Here is an 18,366-nt window from a genome sequence, read left to right as displayed (position 1 = left end):
CTTTGTAGTAAGTCTGGAAATCGTGTAGTATGTCTTCCAACTTTTCTCTTTTTCAAAATTGTTTTGGCTAGTCAATATTTCTTGAATTGCCGTATGAATTTTAGAATGAGTTTGTCAGTTTTTGCAAACAGAACAAAACAACACAGCTGGAGAGGTCAGAAATGGTCAGATTCTGGTGAGATTTAGAAAATAACATTGGCAGGATTTGGGGCTAAGGATGACCCTCAAGGTTCTGGCTTAGGAGCTGATGACTGAAGAGGGGAAGAGGAAAACCCCAAGTCCCATAAGAAGCAGATATTGTGGGCAGAGAGGAAGCAAAAAGGAGAGGGCATCTGACATGGGGTGGCTGGGTGGCCAGGAGGCGCCTGTACAGGTGACCGACAAGGTCGGGGGTGAGTGTTTGCCACAGAAGGAGGGACAGACACGCACTGCAGTGATGCCTCGTGGACCCTCACATGCCCTGTGAACAAGTAGCCGCCTGTTGTTTCAGTAGAGAGATGTGGGTGGAGGCCAACTGTGGTGGGGAGTGAGGAAGAGTCAGCAAGATGTGTAGTTATGAAGCAGGAGGAGATGGAGAGGGAGCCGGGCAGGGACGTGCGGTCAAGAGAGACTGTCTTTTTTAAACATGGATGCCTCAAGCCTGTTGAAGAGTTGGAAAGAGCGTTTCAGTATTCCTGAGGAATGGAGGGAAGAGCTGATCTTCCTGGGAACTTTAATTGACAGTGAGAAGGAGGTAGAATAAAGTCCAGAGGGACAAGCCGGCCCAGCAGAGAGGCAAGACCCCACCTCCTTTGCCGGAGCTGGAGGAGGGCTGAGGGGGTGCATGGGAGAATGGAGGTGTGGGCTCCTCTCAAGCGACTACCATTCCCCTCTTTGCATACTGAGGGGCAGGCAGTAACAGCTCCTGGCCCCAAAGGCAGCTCTAGTCACCAGAGATGCAAAACCTAGTGAAGACTGAAACATTTGGCTTTCCACACTTACCACCTGGCCTCTCACTCAGCCTTCCTGTTATTTTGTTCTTGTTTTCAGAGTGGGGAGGTTTTGCACAGTGGAAGGGGGTCGGGTTGCCAGGGCTGGAGTGGATCAGAGCTAACCACCACAGGGGATACACCATGGGGGCAGTGGGTTCAGGCCAGATTCCAGGCCACCCAGCCAGCATGAAAGCAGCCATGGTCACCCGTGTGGGGTCCCCCATGGGGTTGTGCGTGCCAGGAGGTAGTGTGTGCTGGCAGTGGGTCAGCAGGCAGCTGGGGTGTTAGCTCTGGGACAAGGGGGCTCTCCTTGCCATGACCACAGGAGGAAACCTTGGGGTAGGCCAGCAGCACTGCCTGGGAAGAACCCAACAGAGTATTGGCTCTCAGTGGAAATGTCCATCTGGGGCCTGGGTCAGGCTGGTCTCTGGTTTGTAGTGATGCTGAGTTGGAAAAAGAGGGCTTCGTTAGGAGAGGGACAGACAGGAGCTGCAGCTCAGCTCTGCACATCTCCCTGGCCTGTGCTGGGGTCTCCGGCCAATGAGGGGCGGTTCCCTCTCCTCTGGACCCGTGTGCATCGGTCTCAGCTGAGCAGGCCCTGTTTGTTTACTGAGTTTTTCTGCCCACCGGAGCTCCACAAAAGTGAGTCTGGGGCCACTGTGGGGACAGATATGGGGTGACCTTGAGCAGGCAGGACTCCAGGTGCAAAGACGTCAGGTCCCTAGAGAGGGGTCCCAGCCAGTGCTGCCCTCTGGGTGCCATGCTCAGGATGTTGCAGTCTCTGATGTTCCGTTTCCCATTTGCATGGACGAGCAGGGATTCTGATTAACTCACGAGAAACTTAATAACCCAAGAGAACAGGCTCATCTGGATGAAAACCTCCACTTCACTTCAGATTCCCGACAAGAAAGTCCACAGTGATGGCAGCAGTGCTGACATCCTCTTGGGTTCACTTGCAGGCTTGTCCGTGCGTGTCTCTCCATCTCCAAATAATTCTTTCCCTCTCACTTTATGGGTGAAGAACTGAAGTCTCAGAGAGGGTAGGGACCTGCTGGTCAGGTCTGAGTTGGCGGCAGTGCCCTGTGTGAGCTCTGGGGACCCTTGTTCCTGTTCCTACCACAGAGTGTGCATGGAGCAGCATGACTCCTGGAAGGAAGGGGCATCTTTATGGAACCCCTCCACATTTCTGTGGAGAGTTTTCCTTTAGCACGTGGCCCCGGCATGTTGTTTTGGTGCATGGGGGCTTAATGTGCTGCCAGGGATGCTGATTGCGCAAGAGCCTGCAGACAGGAGAGCGTTGTCTGGGGTGGAGCCTACTGAGCCCATGGGGCAGGGCTTGGCCGTACACAGGCCCCAGGAGGGGACAAGAGGGCCACAGGAGAAGAACTGGCATACCTTACTGGGCTTCTAGTAGTGATTGTCATTTGCTGCCAAGACATTTCCTGGAAAAGGGAGGCTAAATTCTGTCAAGGTTGAGCCGGGTCCTCGGGTCCTCATAAAGGAGGTTCTAAGCTTGAGGGTATGTACTTTGATTATTTGTGTGCTCTGTATCCCAGGGGTTTCACCAGGTGCCATTCTGCTCTTTTGCCCAGAGAAGCTCGGTGGCTTTGCTGCCTCAGGGAGGCAGGAGTGGCTCTTTGGAGCAGCGGTTGATCCCCGGGATCCTAGTGCTTTGCCTAAGTAGATGTGGGGCCTCAGGGGTCAGGACTTCAGAGCCCAGGGCTGACTGACCCAGGGACAGGAGTGTAAGCCTGTGGGCAACGAGGAATTCCGCAGGGCTTTATTTCCAGACTCCCATGTGTGTGTGTGGGTGGAGAAGCCCCAGTGAGCTGGTTATCTCCAATTGAACAAAACTGGAGGTCCCTTTGCAGAGACTCTTGCAGTTCATGTCCATGTGGCTTCTCTGAGAAGCAGGAGAGACTCAGAGCAGAACTCGGGGAGTTGCACTGGGGAGAGGCAGCGTCTTCTCTGGAACACACAGACCTGTGTCCTTCCCTCCAGCTGTCAGCCAGACGGGCCCCAGTTGTCTTGGATATTTACATACGTTAACGGTAACAAGAAATTCTGCTTGAGCCTTGCCAATCAGCCCAGTAAGCAGGTTTCTGCGGCATCTTGTCTCCTGGGATAGATACTCAGAAAGTGAGCCCTGTGCACTTTGGGGCCTTATCTCTCAGCTTCTGTTGTCACCATAAAAAAAGAGACACACGGAGAACCCCATGCCCCATCTTCAAAGTGTGAAGCACTCTCCCCGGCTGGCATGATTCCTGTTGGTTCACTTACGGAATCTTCCAATGTGTTTTTCCTCCCGATACCCCACATCCCTCTCACAGAGTTGAGAACTGGATTACCTGGTGGGCAGGCTGGGTCCCAGTTAGAGGCACCTCACACTGGCTCAGTGCAGATGGCCAGTGGCAGATGGAACCCGGGGGCCTAGAGGTCTTGGGTTATGGGGAAACTCCCGCAGCTCCCTCCTCACTGGTCCAGGCACCGGAGCATGCAGTGGGAGCCCTGTCGTCTCAGGGACTGACTTACAGCTCCATGAGGGGAGGCACAGAGGAGTAGGTGCCAAATCTGAGTGGTTTTATTCATTCCTTTGAAGACTTTGTGTTATGTTGTCTCCTTGACGGCCAAATCGGCTTTCCTCTGTGTTTCTGCTCCGGAAGGTAATCCGAAGCCCTTTACTGGCATGGAAGCATTTCCAGATAAGAAGAGGATGCTGTGGCCACAGCCACAGGGCTGCCTGGGGCCAGGAGTGGCCAGAATCCTAGAGAAAAATTGCATTTGGGGATGCACCTCAAAAACATGAGGAAAAGAAAGAAAATGGATGGGAATAGTGTGCCTGCGGCAGAATCCAAACTCACTTCCAAGGCGAAGCCAGAGCACAATGCAAGAATCTTCATTTCCTGTTTTTATTGTTGGTTACTTAATGACCTTCCTTTGAAATGCTGCAGTTATGTAGAAAGCAGGTTGTCATGGAAACGGGGAGTGCCGTGCAGGGAATAGGTACACAAGGCATTTCTTTGTCGTGTCCAGCTGATGCATTCAGCCTCTGCTTAGACGTGGGAATTTATTGAGGAATTAAATATTAACTGGAGGCATTGCCCTGGAGAGAGGCAGAAACACAGGGTGAGAAAAGATGCTGGAAACCAGGGCAAAGAGCATGCTGAGGCCCCTGGGATCCTGCGGGAGGCAAAGCTGATTTGAGACCATGGGTGGGTCTCACTTTCTTGAATCAATAGGCTCCAGAGAAGTCGTGCAAAACAATCTTCTTTTTCAAATGCATATGTACCGTGCATTCTTTTGAGGGGAAGAAGGATCTAGTTGTAAGGCGAATAGTTACTCATTAGTCAGCTCATTGTCAAGGTTGGTGAAATGCCAACTTTTCTCAAGGTGGGTTTCAGCTGCCTTGTCCCAGCAATCTTTGGTGGGCGTGGTTGTCAGTGGGAACCAACACCTACCCAAGGCATGTTCCATGAAACAGTACCAGAGCTGGGACAATGGTGCAGAGGACTGTAGATGCTGGAAGACTCCAAGGAGGCTCCCGAGTCAGAGAGAAGTTGTCTCTTGTCCCTGAAACAGCCATGGAGCCATGACTTTGTCTGTTTATCCGGTGGATTCCAGGAAATGGGGGTTGAATATATGATGTTTAAAAAAGTGCCCCAAGTTTCTCACTTTCTCCCCTTGAGCCAGCATGGCTGGCACCCACCAAGCTTTCCTTTTCTGACCTTGTGCCTTTTTAAACCCTCAGAAAATGAGTTCCGGGGTGAGCTGCTAAATCAGAGGTGGACACACGGAGGCAAGGCCAGCAGCTGCAGGACCTCAAGACACCTTCTTGGCAGACGCTGCAAGGTGAGGCATGAGAGGGCAGCCCCTGTCCTGGGGCCCCACCCCATGGCTGCCTGCAGAAAGCCTCTCTTTGGCTGCAGGCATGAAGCATGGAGACGACTTTGGGTCTGATCCTCCCCAGAGTCCAGGTTAGGCGAAGGATAAATCGGGACTAGGATCAGCAATGATCTGGTCACTTTAGAATTAAGGGAAGAAAAACGACGACTCTGAGTAGATCAAAACTAAAATGTGACCCCAGGCTGGGCGCGGTGGCTCACACCTGTAATCCCAGCACCTTGGGAGGCTGAGGCAGGTGAATCACTTGAGGTCAAGAGTTCCAGACCAGCCTGGCCAACATGGTGAAACCCCGTCTTTACTAAAAATACAAAAATTAGCCGGGCTGTAGTTCCAGCTACTCGGGAGGCTGAGACAGGAGAATTGCTTGAACCTGGGAGGCAGAGGTTGCAGTGACCCAAGATTGTGCCACTGCACTCCAGCCTGGGTGACAGAGCAAGACTCCATCTCAAAAAACAAGCAAGCAAGCAAGCAAGCAAACAAACAAAAACCACCAAAAAGAAAATATGACCCCAGAGTCTCACTTCCCTGCTTTGAGGTATGATCACATCTGGGCTCTGTGTTGTGCCTGAGCAACTGTTCCCTATTCACCCTGTTTTTACCTGGGCAGGCTGAGAATCCCTACAGGATCTGACAGCAGAGATTGCTGGCAGGAACTTATGAGGTCTGTTGGCCTTGTTTTATTTCGATCTTCCTAAGGGGAGGCAGATGGTGCATGCCCTTCTTGTACCTTCCCAGGATATAAGATCTCCCCTCGGGGACACTCCCAAACTGTGATATCACATGTGCTTACAGCCACTGTTCTCCACCACCAACCCTCTAATTCTAGAACTTCCCACCAATACTCTCTGGGTGAAGCCAGGTCCCCAGGGTCAGGTGACCCTCACAGCTGGAAGTAGAGGCTGACAACAGGCTTAGGGTGAAGCCTTCCCAGATACCAGTTTCTGACGTCCCTTTTTTTTGCATGTAGATGCTTTCCAGCAAGGATCCAGCTGTGACTCAGGGCGTGGCTCAAGGACGGTGACGGCGTAGGGTGTAGGCAAGGAGGGCCATGCAGTTGCAGTGGGAACTTCATTTGGGGGTGCTTGTGTTTTACTCTCAAAGCCCAACCTTTGTGTTTTGAATCTGGTGATGAGAATGTACATTTTAATGGGTCTGTTATAGATGCCTCGTGAAATGCCTCTGCCCGTGTTTTGGCTCCCACAGGATTATGAGTGCTCTGCTGATCCACACTGGAGCCTGAGGCACGAGGAGGAGTCAGTAATATGATCCTGTCTTGATTTAAAGTTTTGGTATCTTGTTTATCATGGTTTTTTGCATCATGTTGATGTTTCTAAATATTGAATTAAAATATTATTTATCTTGGTCATTCAGTTTTTGGCCTCATTCCCCTTGCCCCACCCCAAACCCTGAGGATTCACATAGAGCTGTACTGGCCTGAGATCATGTGAGCATGAGAGTTACTTGATTTGAGGCCAGGGGCTCTGCATGCAGTGTTATCTGCCGATGTCTGGTGCCATGCCAGGGGCGGGTAAGAAGATTTTTGTCTCCCCCTGGCCCAGGCATGACAAACTCAGAGAGTTTGGCACCTACATGGACAACCCACGGCTGTTCAAAGCGCTGCTTCTGTGAACAAAGCCAGGGGCCCATGCCCAGATTATTGTGGCATCACCAGCTCTTTCATCTCTGCTCTGTTTGAGGGTCATTTCCTTATTTCCCTTCATTTCCCGCAGATAGGGCCTGAGTTACTGCTCTGAGTAGAGAAGCTAAGGTGTAAAGTGTGCCAGAGAAGGTGAGAGGATGAGAAAGGGTTGACTGCCTAGATAGAGGACAGTGGGGCAGGTGCAGGTGGAATCTCCTGACTAAGGAGGCTGAAGAGGGTGGCAGTACAGGGGCTGAGCCGTGGTCACAGTGCGAGAATGTCACACAGCCACAGCAGCATCAGGGTCAGCCTTCCAGAGGCTGGCTTAGGACAGGAGACGGGTGAGGTGAGGAGCCAGCACGGGAGGGCAGCGAACACACAAATCCCGTGCAGGGGACTGTGACAGCCTGAGGCATGCCTCTGAGTTCAGCACCAGGCATGTGGACAGCTCAGGACCGGTTGGAAGGGGCTGCCAGGAAAGTCAGGTGGTGGTGTGTCAGTGGGGTGTGCAGGCACTGATGGTAGCTCCTCAACCCCCTTCTTGGAAATTATTCAGTGGACGACCGTAGAGATATGGAATCAAGGAAAAGATCAGTTGCATAGCCATTCAGCCAACCCTTCTTCCTGCCACCCAGGGCAGGGGGTGCCTCTGGCAAGGACTACTGGATAGAGAGGCTCTTGCGAGGGAAGGAACTGCCACTGGGTATGGCCCTTCTGGCTTACCTCACTTGATGTTGTTGGATTCTACCCTGGGTGGGTATAAATTCCATTTATGCTGGAGTTTTTAACAGACGGATGCAGATATGGCTGCTTCATCAGGGTATCCATTATGTAGCTCTAATTTTTGATTTGGGAGTGAAGTGAGCCAGTATCCCACGCTTAGAGCTGTCAAGAGAACCCCTTCTCAGACATGTGTTAAATAATGCCCCATGGAGGTGTCCTTTCTATATTCCAAGGAGGAGGCTGGTCTATTCTGCCGAATTTGTCAGGAGAATTTCAGAATTTCAGACATGCAACAGGAATCACCCAATGTGGGGCAGAACTATCTCTGCAAGGAACCAGGGGTACTGTGATGGCTGCCAGTGGGGTGCAGGGGTGAGGGCATATGGTTTAGCCTCAGAGATCTAGAGAGTGGAAAGCAGGATGTGTACCCAGCTCACCGACTTTCTATACCTGTTCTGTGGGCTGAGCTGGCGGGCAGGTCCATGCTCCAAAGAAAGGGAAGGGAAGGGCTGTGGACGCAGCAGGTGTTCCTCCTGGGATACTCAGGAGGGGAGCAAGGCAAATGCTTGAATGCTGCTCTTAGATTGTTGAGTGGGAACGTGGTCTTCCACAATGCTGTCTACTGTAATGGCTTCACAGCAGTGACAGGGAAGTTGATGCTGCCCTCAGTACATAAGTGAGAGAAGAAAACAGGCCAGACCATGGCTCTGTCTTTCTCCCCTCCCCTCACTGCAGAGAAGTGAGACTGAATGTGTGTGAGGCACTGTTGGAGCCAGGCAGGGTGGGTGATAGCCAGTTTCTGGCCACCTCCTCACCCCCAAATCTTCGTTGGCCCCTTCCTCCTGAGAAGGGGCTGCCTGTGATCCCCTGGGACTCAGCAGGTGGGTCTCTGGGAGGAAAACCATTATGCAAGAGGCCCAACCGTCCCACCGAGACACTATAACGTTTGTAATTTTATGGATTTTTAAAGAATAGTTGTAAGACCATCCTAATTCTCCAGATTTTCTGGCTGTCAGAACACATTTTAAAGAAAATGAAACACTGTCGTGTCTCCTCCTCTGGTCCAGGGCTGGGTGAATGGCCCCTGTGGTGTCAGAACGCCCGGAACCCCCCAGCTCAGGGTTCCCACATATGGCCTATGTGCAGCCGTCTGACCACGGCTCTCCACACACCCCGGCCCCAGGAGTTCAGAGATGTTTCTGACTGTCCCCATTTATTCAGTCATCCACCTGTCCATCCACCCATCCTTAAATGACATGCACTAAGCAGCTCTCTGGAGGAGAGACAGTGACCTTACAACCATGAATGAATGAGCTCATTTCAGATTGAGATGAGGACTGTGAAGGAAACAAACAGGCACAGGGTGGAGACTGAGAGGAGGTGGGAAGAGGCAGGGTGTGGCCACCCAAGAAAGCTCCCGGCTCTACCTCTGGAGTGCCTCCCACCCCAAATGTCTGCAGGTCACTGATCCATTCACCCTCCCCATCCCTACCTGGCTCTCAAGCCTTAGCAGAGCTCCCTGTTTCTTGAGCTCTCCCCGAGCACTCCCTGCCACCCTGGAGTGATGTACAAACCTTGGGACGCCAGGCTGGTGCCCCTCAGGGCCAGGACACCCTCCTGCTGGGGCCAGTCTTCAGCCAGGATTCTGTCCTTTGACCGGCCCTGGGCCATTGGTGCAGAAGGGATGTGATGGGGGTTGAGGGAGGGAGCTGTTCAGCTCTCAGGGCCTGGCCTGGGGAGAAGCATGAAAAAGGGATGAAAGAGGCAGAGAGAGACAGAGAGAGAGTGAATGAGTGAGCGAGGAGAAATGGGTGTCCCTGAGCTGGGGCCCGGAATGGAGCGGGGAGACACAGCCTCTGGGGGCAAATGTGGAAGTTGGCACAAAGCCTGTTGGGCTTCGTGGAAAATATCCAACCCTGACATCTTTGGAAGCTGAGTCTACCACTTCCCCTTAGAGGTTAGACATGAGTGGTTTGTTATTGGCTATGTTTCTGGGTTCTTTTCTTTTTTTTTTTTTTTTTTTTTTAGACGGAGTCTTGCTCTGTCACTCAGGCTGGAGTGCAGTGGTGCAATCTCGGCTTACCTCAACCTTTGCCTCACGGGTTCAGGCGATTCTCCTGCCTCAGCCTCCCAGGTAGCTGGGACTACAGGCGGCTGCCACCGCACCTGGCTAATTTTTGTATTTTTAGTACAGTCAGGTTTCACCATGCCTGCCTCGGCCTCCCGAAGTGCTGGGATTACAGGCGTGAGCCACCACGCCCAGCCCTGTTTCTGGCCTCTGAGTGTATTTGTCACAGCTGCAGCCTAAGAGTCCAGATTCCTCTGCAGGTTTCAAGACTGCTAACTGCATTTGCTTATTTTGGTTCCTGAGTTTGTAAACACCCAACTCAGGGCATTCTGTTTTAGCAAGGCCAGCATGCAGATGAGTCTGGAAAAGGGGCTGGTCTTCGTAGCACGTCATGGTGAGAACTATGTGTGTGTGTGTGTGTATATATATATATATATATGTATTTTTTTTTTTCTTTTTTTGAGACGGAGCCTCACTCTGTCGCCCAGGCTGGAGTGCAGTGGTGCAATCTTGGCTCACTGCAACCTCTGCCTCCCAGGTTCAAGTGATCCTTCTGCCTCAGCCTCCTGAGTAGCTGAGACTACAGGCATGCGCTACCACACCCAACTAATTTTTGTATTTTTAGTAGACAGGGGGTTTCACCCTGTTGTCCAGGCTGGTCATGAACTCCTGACCTCAAGTGATCCGCCTGCCTTGGCCTCCCAAAATGCTGGGATTACAGGCATGAGCCACCACACCTGGCCAGAACTATGTCTATTTTCAAAAGAGCTTACACGATTAATCCTGAGTTAACTAAAAAGAAATATAAAACAGAACAAAGCAAAAACACACTTTTGAGGAGACAGCTTTTATATGGCACTGAGAAAGCAAGTTAAATGGATGGACAAGGAGACAGTTCTCTCGGGTTAATTTGGCAGTATACAACGTGTTTGCGTTTATGAATTATTCTCCTCCCCATAGTTTTCACGGTTTTCCTACTGAAGGCAGAACTATTGAAATATTAATTACAGCCTAAGACATGCTCACAGTGGCAGAATGAAGTTGGCATTGGAGAAACAGAGCAGACGTTCTTGAGAGAGATTGCCGGCCCAGCAGTGAGAGTGGGTCATGGGGTCATTCTGTCTCAACAAAGGGACCTTTTCACCCTCAAGGGGAGAGGGCACTGGGTTATTTGTGGGTTGCACAAAAAAAGGGACCTGGTTGGCTTGTGTTTGGAACAAGTGAAGTGTGTTTTAAAAATCAATGAAAAATTGAGAAGTGTTTAATTTTCTTTGCATCATTGAGCTGCCCTTTGGGGCCCAGCTGTCATTGTGTGGTGGGGGCAGAAGGTCTAGGGGGCTGCCACCCAGTGATTGCCAAGGTGAGCGTGGGTGGTACTGGGCACAGGACCACCCGCAGCACCCGCTCTCCATCTACCACATCAGGGTGCTGATCTTGCTGCAGGAGGAGAGCAGAGAATCCACCTCTGAAGTGCTTTGAGTTCTTTCGAAACGAAAAATAATGTAAATCAGGCAGTGCTGGTTTTGTCAGGGCCTAGCCCAGATGCTTTCGTGTCAGCCAGCACTGCTGATTTCAAACAGCTCAGAAAGCGGTATCCCAAGTCACCCAGCTCTTACGGATTCATTCTCATATTAAAGAGCCTGGTTTTTTTTTCTTTGGTAGGTCAGTTTTTTCCCTTTAAAAATCAAAGCTACATGCACCTAAGAGAACTTCTCGCTTATTGACCAGTCAATGCAGATAAATTGCAAATGGTAAGGTGCTCAGCAGAAGGAGAGGCAGAGCTGTCAGCTTCATCAATGGGAGCTCACAGTTTTCAAGCAGCACCCATTACACATCCCTGCAGTCTCTCTATTCTCTGCTCTTTGAATAATTTATCTGCAGGAAATCCAAATTGCCAAGGCACGCTTTAACCTAGCAGAATGCTTGCCAATATCCTTGGGAAAACTGGCAAAAAAAAAAAAAAAAAAAAAAAGCCGTAGATTGCATTTCAGCTGAGTGCCGGCCCCGCGCAATCAGACACATCAGCTCCATTGTGCGTCCTGCATCGGAGGCATTGCGCACGGGCTCCGTGCAGACGACATTTGAAGGCTCATAAATGTAATGAAGTCCCTGTGACACCTGCTCCTCTCTTCACTTTCAACGTGAGCCATTGGTCCGTGGGGAACCTCCGCTTTAAAAATAGAAATTGTAGTAATTGTCTTCTGTTCTATTGGAAGGTGGTAATAAACACACGGCCCACAGCACTGTGCTCCACAGCCTGGAGTCCACAGGTTGCATAAATTACCCAGGTTTTGATTTTTCTTCCTTAACAAATCACATACATCATTGTATGTTAGTGCTGCTGCATGGGGGAGGTTCAATTTGCAAATTTCATCTTACTAATTGGGGGAATTCCTTTTTCTTTCTTCCCAGGTGGTACTGTAGACATTTGTCTCTTGCTGGCTTTCAGGAACTAAAGCCCCATTTAAGACGTGGGGGCTTCTGAGCCCCCCTCCTGCTGCCTCCCTTCCTTTCTTCTGCTATTTCTTTCCACTCCCCTGCTTTCCCTTTGACTACCTCACACATAGAGCCCTGGCAGCTCTGGTATCTGTGGCCTGGGACAGGAGGTGTGGATTTGCTGCCTCCCCTTCCTGACCACAGGTGATGGTGGTGGAGCCCAGCCCTCTCCTCTTGGGCCTCCTGGGATGGAGCATCCCCTGTCCAGCTAGAGGTGCCCTCCCTGGCCTGGTGCGGCTCTCTGGGAAGGATGTTTTGCATAGCATGGAGTGGGTGGGATTTACCTGCCTGCCCAGATTTGTCATGGGTGACACAGGACGAGGATTCTGTGTGTGACCCTTGACCCCTCGCCCCCCCGGCATGTCCTTTCTGTGATTGTCACCCTCCTGGGGGCTCCCCCATGACTCCCTCGCAGGACAGTGCTGTGGGCAGCATCCCCATGGAGGCTGGTCAGATTCAGGGATCACAGGTGGGGAGGGACACCGATGGGCTCAGGCAAGGCAGCCAGGCCCTTGAGGCCCAGAGAACATATGGGCTGGGGCCGCTCCAGGTTGCCTGTTTCTCACGGAATGACCCTGGTGCGTGAGGGGCATTAAAGCCTTCTGCTGTAGTGGGAAGAAAAGGCCCATGGGAAGCTGTACTCTGGGGACACGTTGGGGTCAGAAGCCATTGGATGACCCGGCACTGCCGCTGGTGGCTATGTCTGTGGTGAGCGACCTGCCCTGATGCCTCAGCACCTGCCTGGCCAGGTGAGCAGTGGGTGCTGCTCTGTGTCAGGCCAGGAGACCCTCATGGATAAAACACGGACACTCATCAGGCTTCAGTGGAGCAGGGCCACGTCTCAGCACTTGGTGGCAGGTGCAAACCTGGGGGCAGTGGGAGGGCACGGTGCACTGTACCCTCCTTGCCAAGGGCGGCGACATACTGATGGGACACTTCCAAGTCTTGTAGAAGGTCCTTTCTCCACACCCTCCCACCTGCTGCTCCTGGCCCCAGGCCTTTCCTGTCTTGGGAGTCCATCCTTGTCATTCTGTGCCCAAAATCACCTTTGCTGTCAAAGCTTGAGCCAGAAAATGGACAGACCATTCCTGATGGTTCTGTACTCCAGAGGCACTGGCTGGGTTTTCTTGTTAACCTCATGGCGTTTTGCTTGTAGATGAGCTTAGAAAATGAAGACAAGCGAGCTCGCACCCGATCCAAGGCCCTGCGAGGTGAGTGCTGCCCTTACCTCCTCCAGGACCGTAAATGCCACTTTCCTCCGCGGTCTTCCTCGGGAGCACAAACCCGTAACCACACGTGTGCAGAGACACCTGGGGACCTCAGGCCTCTTCAGCCTCGTTCATCCTCAGGGCTGCTGCGCTTTGAAGCTGGCATCTCAGAGGGCTGCTGCGGGGCCTTTGGCCCAGATGAACCTGCCTTGAGGGCAGAAATGTAGAGGCAGACTCAGCTCCATGGAGTGGGAGTAGCAAGGCTCAGTTATGAGACCATTCTGTTTGGAAATGAGAGGCCACCAGCCGTCCACCAGCAGCCCCTTCCTTCCCAGGAGATCAGTCTTGGTGCTGATGGGGAATAGGAGGTTGTTGGGTTGAGCTGGAAGTGCAGTGGGAGGAGAGGGGGCCGAGGCCTTGCTCACTCTGCTAGGATCTGAACCCCAACCCCTGGCCAGACTTACCTCCCTGATCTGTGCGGGAGCTTCCTCTTGTGCCCAAGCATCTCAGGTGTTCCTGCCCTGGTCAGAACCCCGTGCACCTTTACAGCCACCACTGAAGGACCAGCCACTTGGTCCAGTCATTCTCTTCTCTATCCAGCTTTATCTGGTGGTTTGTGTTTCTTGACAAAAGCTGACTTCTATCTGCAATTAGAGAAAGAGATACCATCCCTGGCCCTGAGGTGCCAGAGATCCTGTGTGAGGTGGAGCATCCGTCCCACTCTGCAGAACTGCTCAGGGGAGCTTCTGGGGCGAGCACCGGGCTGGAGGGAGCAGCTCACTCTGTTGACCTTGGAGGACTCTCTGGGAGGTCAGGAAAGGGGGAGGGCCCTGGGAAAACTGCTCAGGTCTCACTGAGATTGCCTCCACTTGTGCTTGGCAAACCTCTCGGCTGTTTAACTTAGTTTATGCTGTTAGGGCAATGAGTCTTTAAAATCACAACTCCCACATGTTTTCCCTGTTTCTCTCTTTTTCCCAGGACCCCCAGAGACCACAGCTGCAGACCTCAGGTAAGGAAGTCTTCCTGTTAGCACCAAGCATCCTCTGTGTGCCTGTGACCCTAGAGATATCCTAAATGTCCCAAACGGGGTCTTCTTGGATTGACCAAACACCCCGGTGAGCCCCTGCTTTCCCTAAGGAGACCGCCTTTCTCCTGGCCGTGTGTCCAGCTATCTTGGCCCCATCTCTGTCCGTTCTCAGCTCTGTCATGCCCCCTTCATGTGGTGTCCCAGCATCATGGCAAGGACCTGGACTGTCACTGGGTCCCCCAAACCTAAAACGAGCCACTCTCTTAGCGGACTCTCACAAGAGCTTCTGTGTCAGATGGTTGGAGGCTCAGCTTGGGAATGAGATGAGAGAAGGGCGTCTTCTACGTCCTGTGCCTTCCATTGGCTCGGGATGCAAACGGCAGTTCTGTGTGCTGATGACCTGGCTGGCTGAGCTCTGTGACCGTTTTCTTCCTGCTTCTTAGGGATATAGATTCCCAGGGCAGGGAGCATCTTATTGTCCAGCAAACAATTGAAGAGTGGATGCCAATCAGGAAAACGAGAGGACTGCAGAGTTCACTTTGTAAACCTTTCGCAGAGGTGGGACAGGAAGACAGGGTCTCTCCTCTGCTTGAGGCCCCATAACTTGGAGATGAACGGGGCAGGGCTACGGGAGGGAGTTGGGGTGCTGCAAGCCCCAGGCTCTGCGCCAGTCACACATCACAGTCTTGATCTCTGGGAAGGTCATGGAAACACTGCCTTGTGATGTTATTATCCTGTTTGTGAAGTGGGGAAACTGAGACTCAGGGGTTAACCCTCCTTTAACCAGAAGAGCTGAATCACATGCTACCTGCTGGAAGCCCCGCCCTGGGTAACAGGTGGGAGGGGTGGGGTGGAACCTCAGCCAAACCAGGTCGTGTGCCAGCACTTCCGGTCAGGTGTCCTCAGCAACCCACCGGGTGCTCCCCAGAACACAGTCCCCCGAAGCACAGGGGCCGGCTCCCTGGAAGGGAGACACTATCTGCTTGGCCAGCCCGCTGAGGAAGCAGTGATTTCATGGCGGGATGCTCAGAGGGGCCCCGAGAAAAGGAAAGAGGAGGTGCCACGTGGCAGTCGCCCGGGGACACGGTGGAGACAAAGATGGAGGAGAGTCCCAGACGAGGGCACAGGAGTAGAGGAAACTCCAGGCTTTTTGGTAACAGATGGAGTGTGGAGGAAGTTGAAAAGGCAAATACAAATGGCTGGGTGCTCTCTTGTAGATTTGAAACAGCAGAAGAAAAAATGACTTTCGAATAGATTTGTTTGTTTTGAAACGTTCTGAGAGGACCTGTCCAGCCTAAGTGAGGGGTTCTGTGAGCATTTTGATTTTGACACCCTCGTCACTAGCCTTGAGGTCTAACCTACATGCTTGGTAAGAGTAAGTCCCTTGATCTTTTTAATGGAGAAACTCAGGGAAAACATGTTGACGTCTCGTGTTCCAACAGCAATTTCTTCACTAATTCTTCATTGCTGACAAGTGATGCTTAGAGTAAAATCGAACAAAGATTATGTTCCAAGGAATCAAATACACTCTGCGCGGAAGGTACCACGCATTCCTGTATTCTTTTTTTTTTTTTTTTTGAGATGGAGTCTCACTCTGTTGCCCGGGCTGGAGTGAAGTGGCCGGATCTCAGCTCACTGCAAGCTCTGCCTCCTGGGTTTACGCCATTCTCCTGCCTCAGCCTCCCGAGTAGCTGGGACTACAGGCGCCCGCCACCTCGCCCAGCTAGTTTTTTGTATTTTTTAGTAGAGACGGGGTTTCACCGTGTTAGCCAGGATGGTCTCAATTTCCTGACCTCGTGATCCTCCCGTCTCGGCCTCCCAAAGTGCTGGGATTACAGGCTTGAGCCACCGCGCACGGCCACATTCCTGTATTCTCAAACATGTGTTGGCCACACGCTCCACGTGGGCATGCCTGTGGCTCGTGCTGGCTGACTGTGGGAGCATTTACACCACAGAATAGTGGCTGTGGGAGCCACAGTGGGAGCATTTACACCACAGAAATGGGCTGATGATGTTTCCCCCTCCCAAAGACCTGTTTACCAGCACACCCTGGGCTCTGACTGGACAAGCAGATGAGACCTCTGTTCTGGTGGGGCCCACACTGTGGGTGCCAGAACAGGAAGCATGACCCACAGAGAACACGCACTGTTGTGGTCTATGAGAGGAGCACCATGTCCTGTATGCAGACCGTGGCACTGGATGAACTCACGGACACAGAGTCACCTGTGGGGACCCCTGCGTGCAGGACCTTCTCTGTGGATGAGGGACTGAGCACCCCACTGACTCAGAACTTCACAGCCTGCAGTGCCCCTAACCCCAGCTCATCTCCCCACCAGCTCAGGCAGAGCTCCCGGGAAGACACTCCATTGGTTGTTTACCAGGTGAACTGAGGAGAGGTTGGACTTGGCTCGAGTTGGACCCTGAGCTGCTATTTCCGACCTTGGAGCCCACTGGGAGTTTCCGTGTGCCCTGAGTTTAACATTCTGAGTGCCTGAGCGAAGAAGCAGTTTGATGGCTTCTCCTTTCACCCCAGTGGAAGAACAGATGACATTTCAGCTTGTATTTTTTCCTGGGTCCATCTGTTGTCACATGGCCTCAGACTGGCTCTGCTGGAGGCGAAGACTAGGGGAGGTTAGGGTTGGGGTTAGCATCTTTGAGACAGCAAGTCGCCAACAACCCCGAGTTCAGGACCATCTCCAAGTTCAGAGAGAGAGCACATCTGTAGCTGACCCTTCTTCTGGAGCCTTGCTCCTGGAGCCACTGGCCAACGCCCACCCAGATGACGGGAGGGAGTGGGGGATCTCCTGCCCCAGGAGAGGGAGGGAAGGCAGGGAAGGCAGTGTCTTCAAAGGCTGTAGCTGAAGCACGGGACTCCAGGCTGGGATTTGCCTCCTCTCCCGACCTGTCTTCTTTGATGCCTACTTTTCAAGTTTCGGTCCCTCAGAGCTGTCATGCAGGATGCCAGCTGAGGGGTGACTGTGAGCCACACCCTCTCCCCAGCCTCACGTGCGTCCTTTCCTCGCATCTCTGACACCAGCCCTAGTCAGAGCTGAGGAGTCAAGGCTGGGGAATTCCTCCTCCTGGAGAAAAGAGGCTCAGGAGTCCTGGAGCCCTGGCCGTCTTCCTCTCCCTACGGCTCTGGCCCTGAGCACCCAGAGGGCATCAGTAAATAAGAGCTGGGTATGCTTGCAGGTGAACTGCAGGGCTGGCATCTGCTGGCATGACACCCTTGGAGGCCCTGGCTGGGTCTCTTGTCCCCTCGGCTGAGGGGTGGGGAACAGGCATCTAAGGGGTTTCCAGCTTCCTGTTCCGGAGTGGCCTTGTCGGCTCCACGCACTTGGCTCACAGCCCTGTCTCACAGCCTCTGAGCTGGGGCCGGAAGGTGCGGGCCCACCTTTCTGGGGACCGGGACTCTTTGCAGCTGAGGGTGAGTGTTCGGGGCAGTTCGGTCCCCACAGCGGCTGTCACCTAATTACCTGATTAACTCAGTGATTTCATCGACTGACTGGGACCTTAGCTTCGAGTCCCCAGTAACAAGGAGCTTTTTGTGAAAAGTCTCGAAGCGTGAAAGCAAGTGTGGGCCTGGATTTTAGAAGAGACTAGAGGCAGGGAGAGGTGGGTGGCAGCAGCAGCAACTCCCTCAGTTTGGAAAGGGAACCCACAGTAAGTGTGGCGTGCCCTCCCTCCCTCTTCCCCTCCTTTCCCGGCAGTACATGTGGTGCGCCCTCCCTCCTTCCCCCTTCCTCCCTCTTCCCCTCCTTTCCTGCCTGGGTTCCTTTTTCCCTCCTCCCTCCTTCCTTCCCTCCTCCCTCCTTCCTTCCCTCCTCCCTCCTTCCTTCCCTCCCTTTCTGTCTTCTTTTTAACACACTGAAAGCACCACCCTGGAAGGCTGCAGAGAACGTCCCATGAGCACTCCCCCACCCCATGGCTGCTGTTGAGCTGGGTGATAGGGTGAAGTCTGGATTCTACTGACGGTTCTCCCTGAGGTGGTCGGGGAGGGTGGCCTGCAAAGCCATTGGGCCCCACAGTTGTCTGCAGTCAGGCCTGTGGTCAGTCGAAATAGAAACGATCAGAGGTGTCTGGATAGAGGCTGGGGATGGTGTTCTTTTCCCTGGGTCCCAGGTGTGGGGGTGCCAGCCCTTTCCTTCCTCCCTTCACAGGCTCTGGAAGATGTGCTTGGGTTTTGGAAAGAGCTCAGACTCACAATGTCAATCCTGTTAAAAACAAGGTCTTCCGATGCAAAAATCCTCAATAAAATACTGGCAAACCGAATCCAGCAGCACATCAAAAAGCTTATCCACCATGATCAAGTGGGCTTCATCCCTGGGATG

The 18,366-nt window shown here is 52.7% G+C and overlaps 1 protein-coding gene across 3 annotated transcripts in view; it reads left to right on the top strand.

The window, feature by feature from the left end:
* MYT1 (myelin transcription factor 1) overlaps nt 1–18,366 on the top strand; it is an 86,457-nt gene that overhangs the window by 27,837 nt on the left and 40,254 nt on the right. For 2 of the 3 annotated variants that reach the window (XM_011934416.1, XM_011934417.1), the window contains exons 2-4: nt 4,720–4,820; nt 12,957–13,011; nt 13,987–14,017. In XM_011934416.1, coding sequence (XP_011789806.1) covers nt 12,957–13,011; nt 13,987–14,017 — 86 coding nt within the window. In that variant the 5' untranslated portion in view covers nt 4,720–4,820. Of the gene's footprint in view, nt 1–2,917; nt 2,928–4,719; nt 4,821–12,956; nt 13,012–13,986; nt 14,018–18,366 lie in introns of those variants that run through there. The other variant, XM_011934418.1, reaches the window with a different exon arrangement.

The sequence above is a fragment of the Colobus angolensis genome, unplaced genomic scaffold (genome assembly GCF_000951035.1).
Source record: "Colobus angolensis palliatus isolate OR3802 unplaced genomic scaffold, Cang.pa_1.0 Scaffold136, whole genome shotgun sequence".
NCBI classification, from domain to species: domain Eukaryota; kingdom Metazoa; phylum Chordata; class Mammalia; order Primates; family Cercopithecidae; genus Colobus; species Colobus angolensis.
Note: the sequence above shows the minus strand (reverse complement) of the source record. Positions and strands in the feature narration are given on the sequence as shown.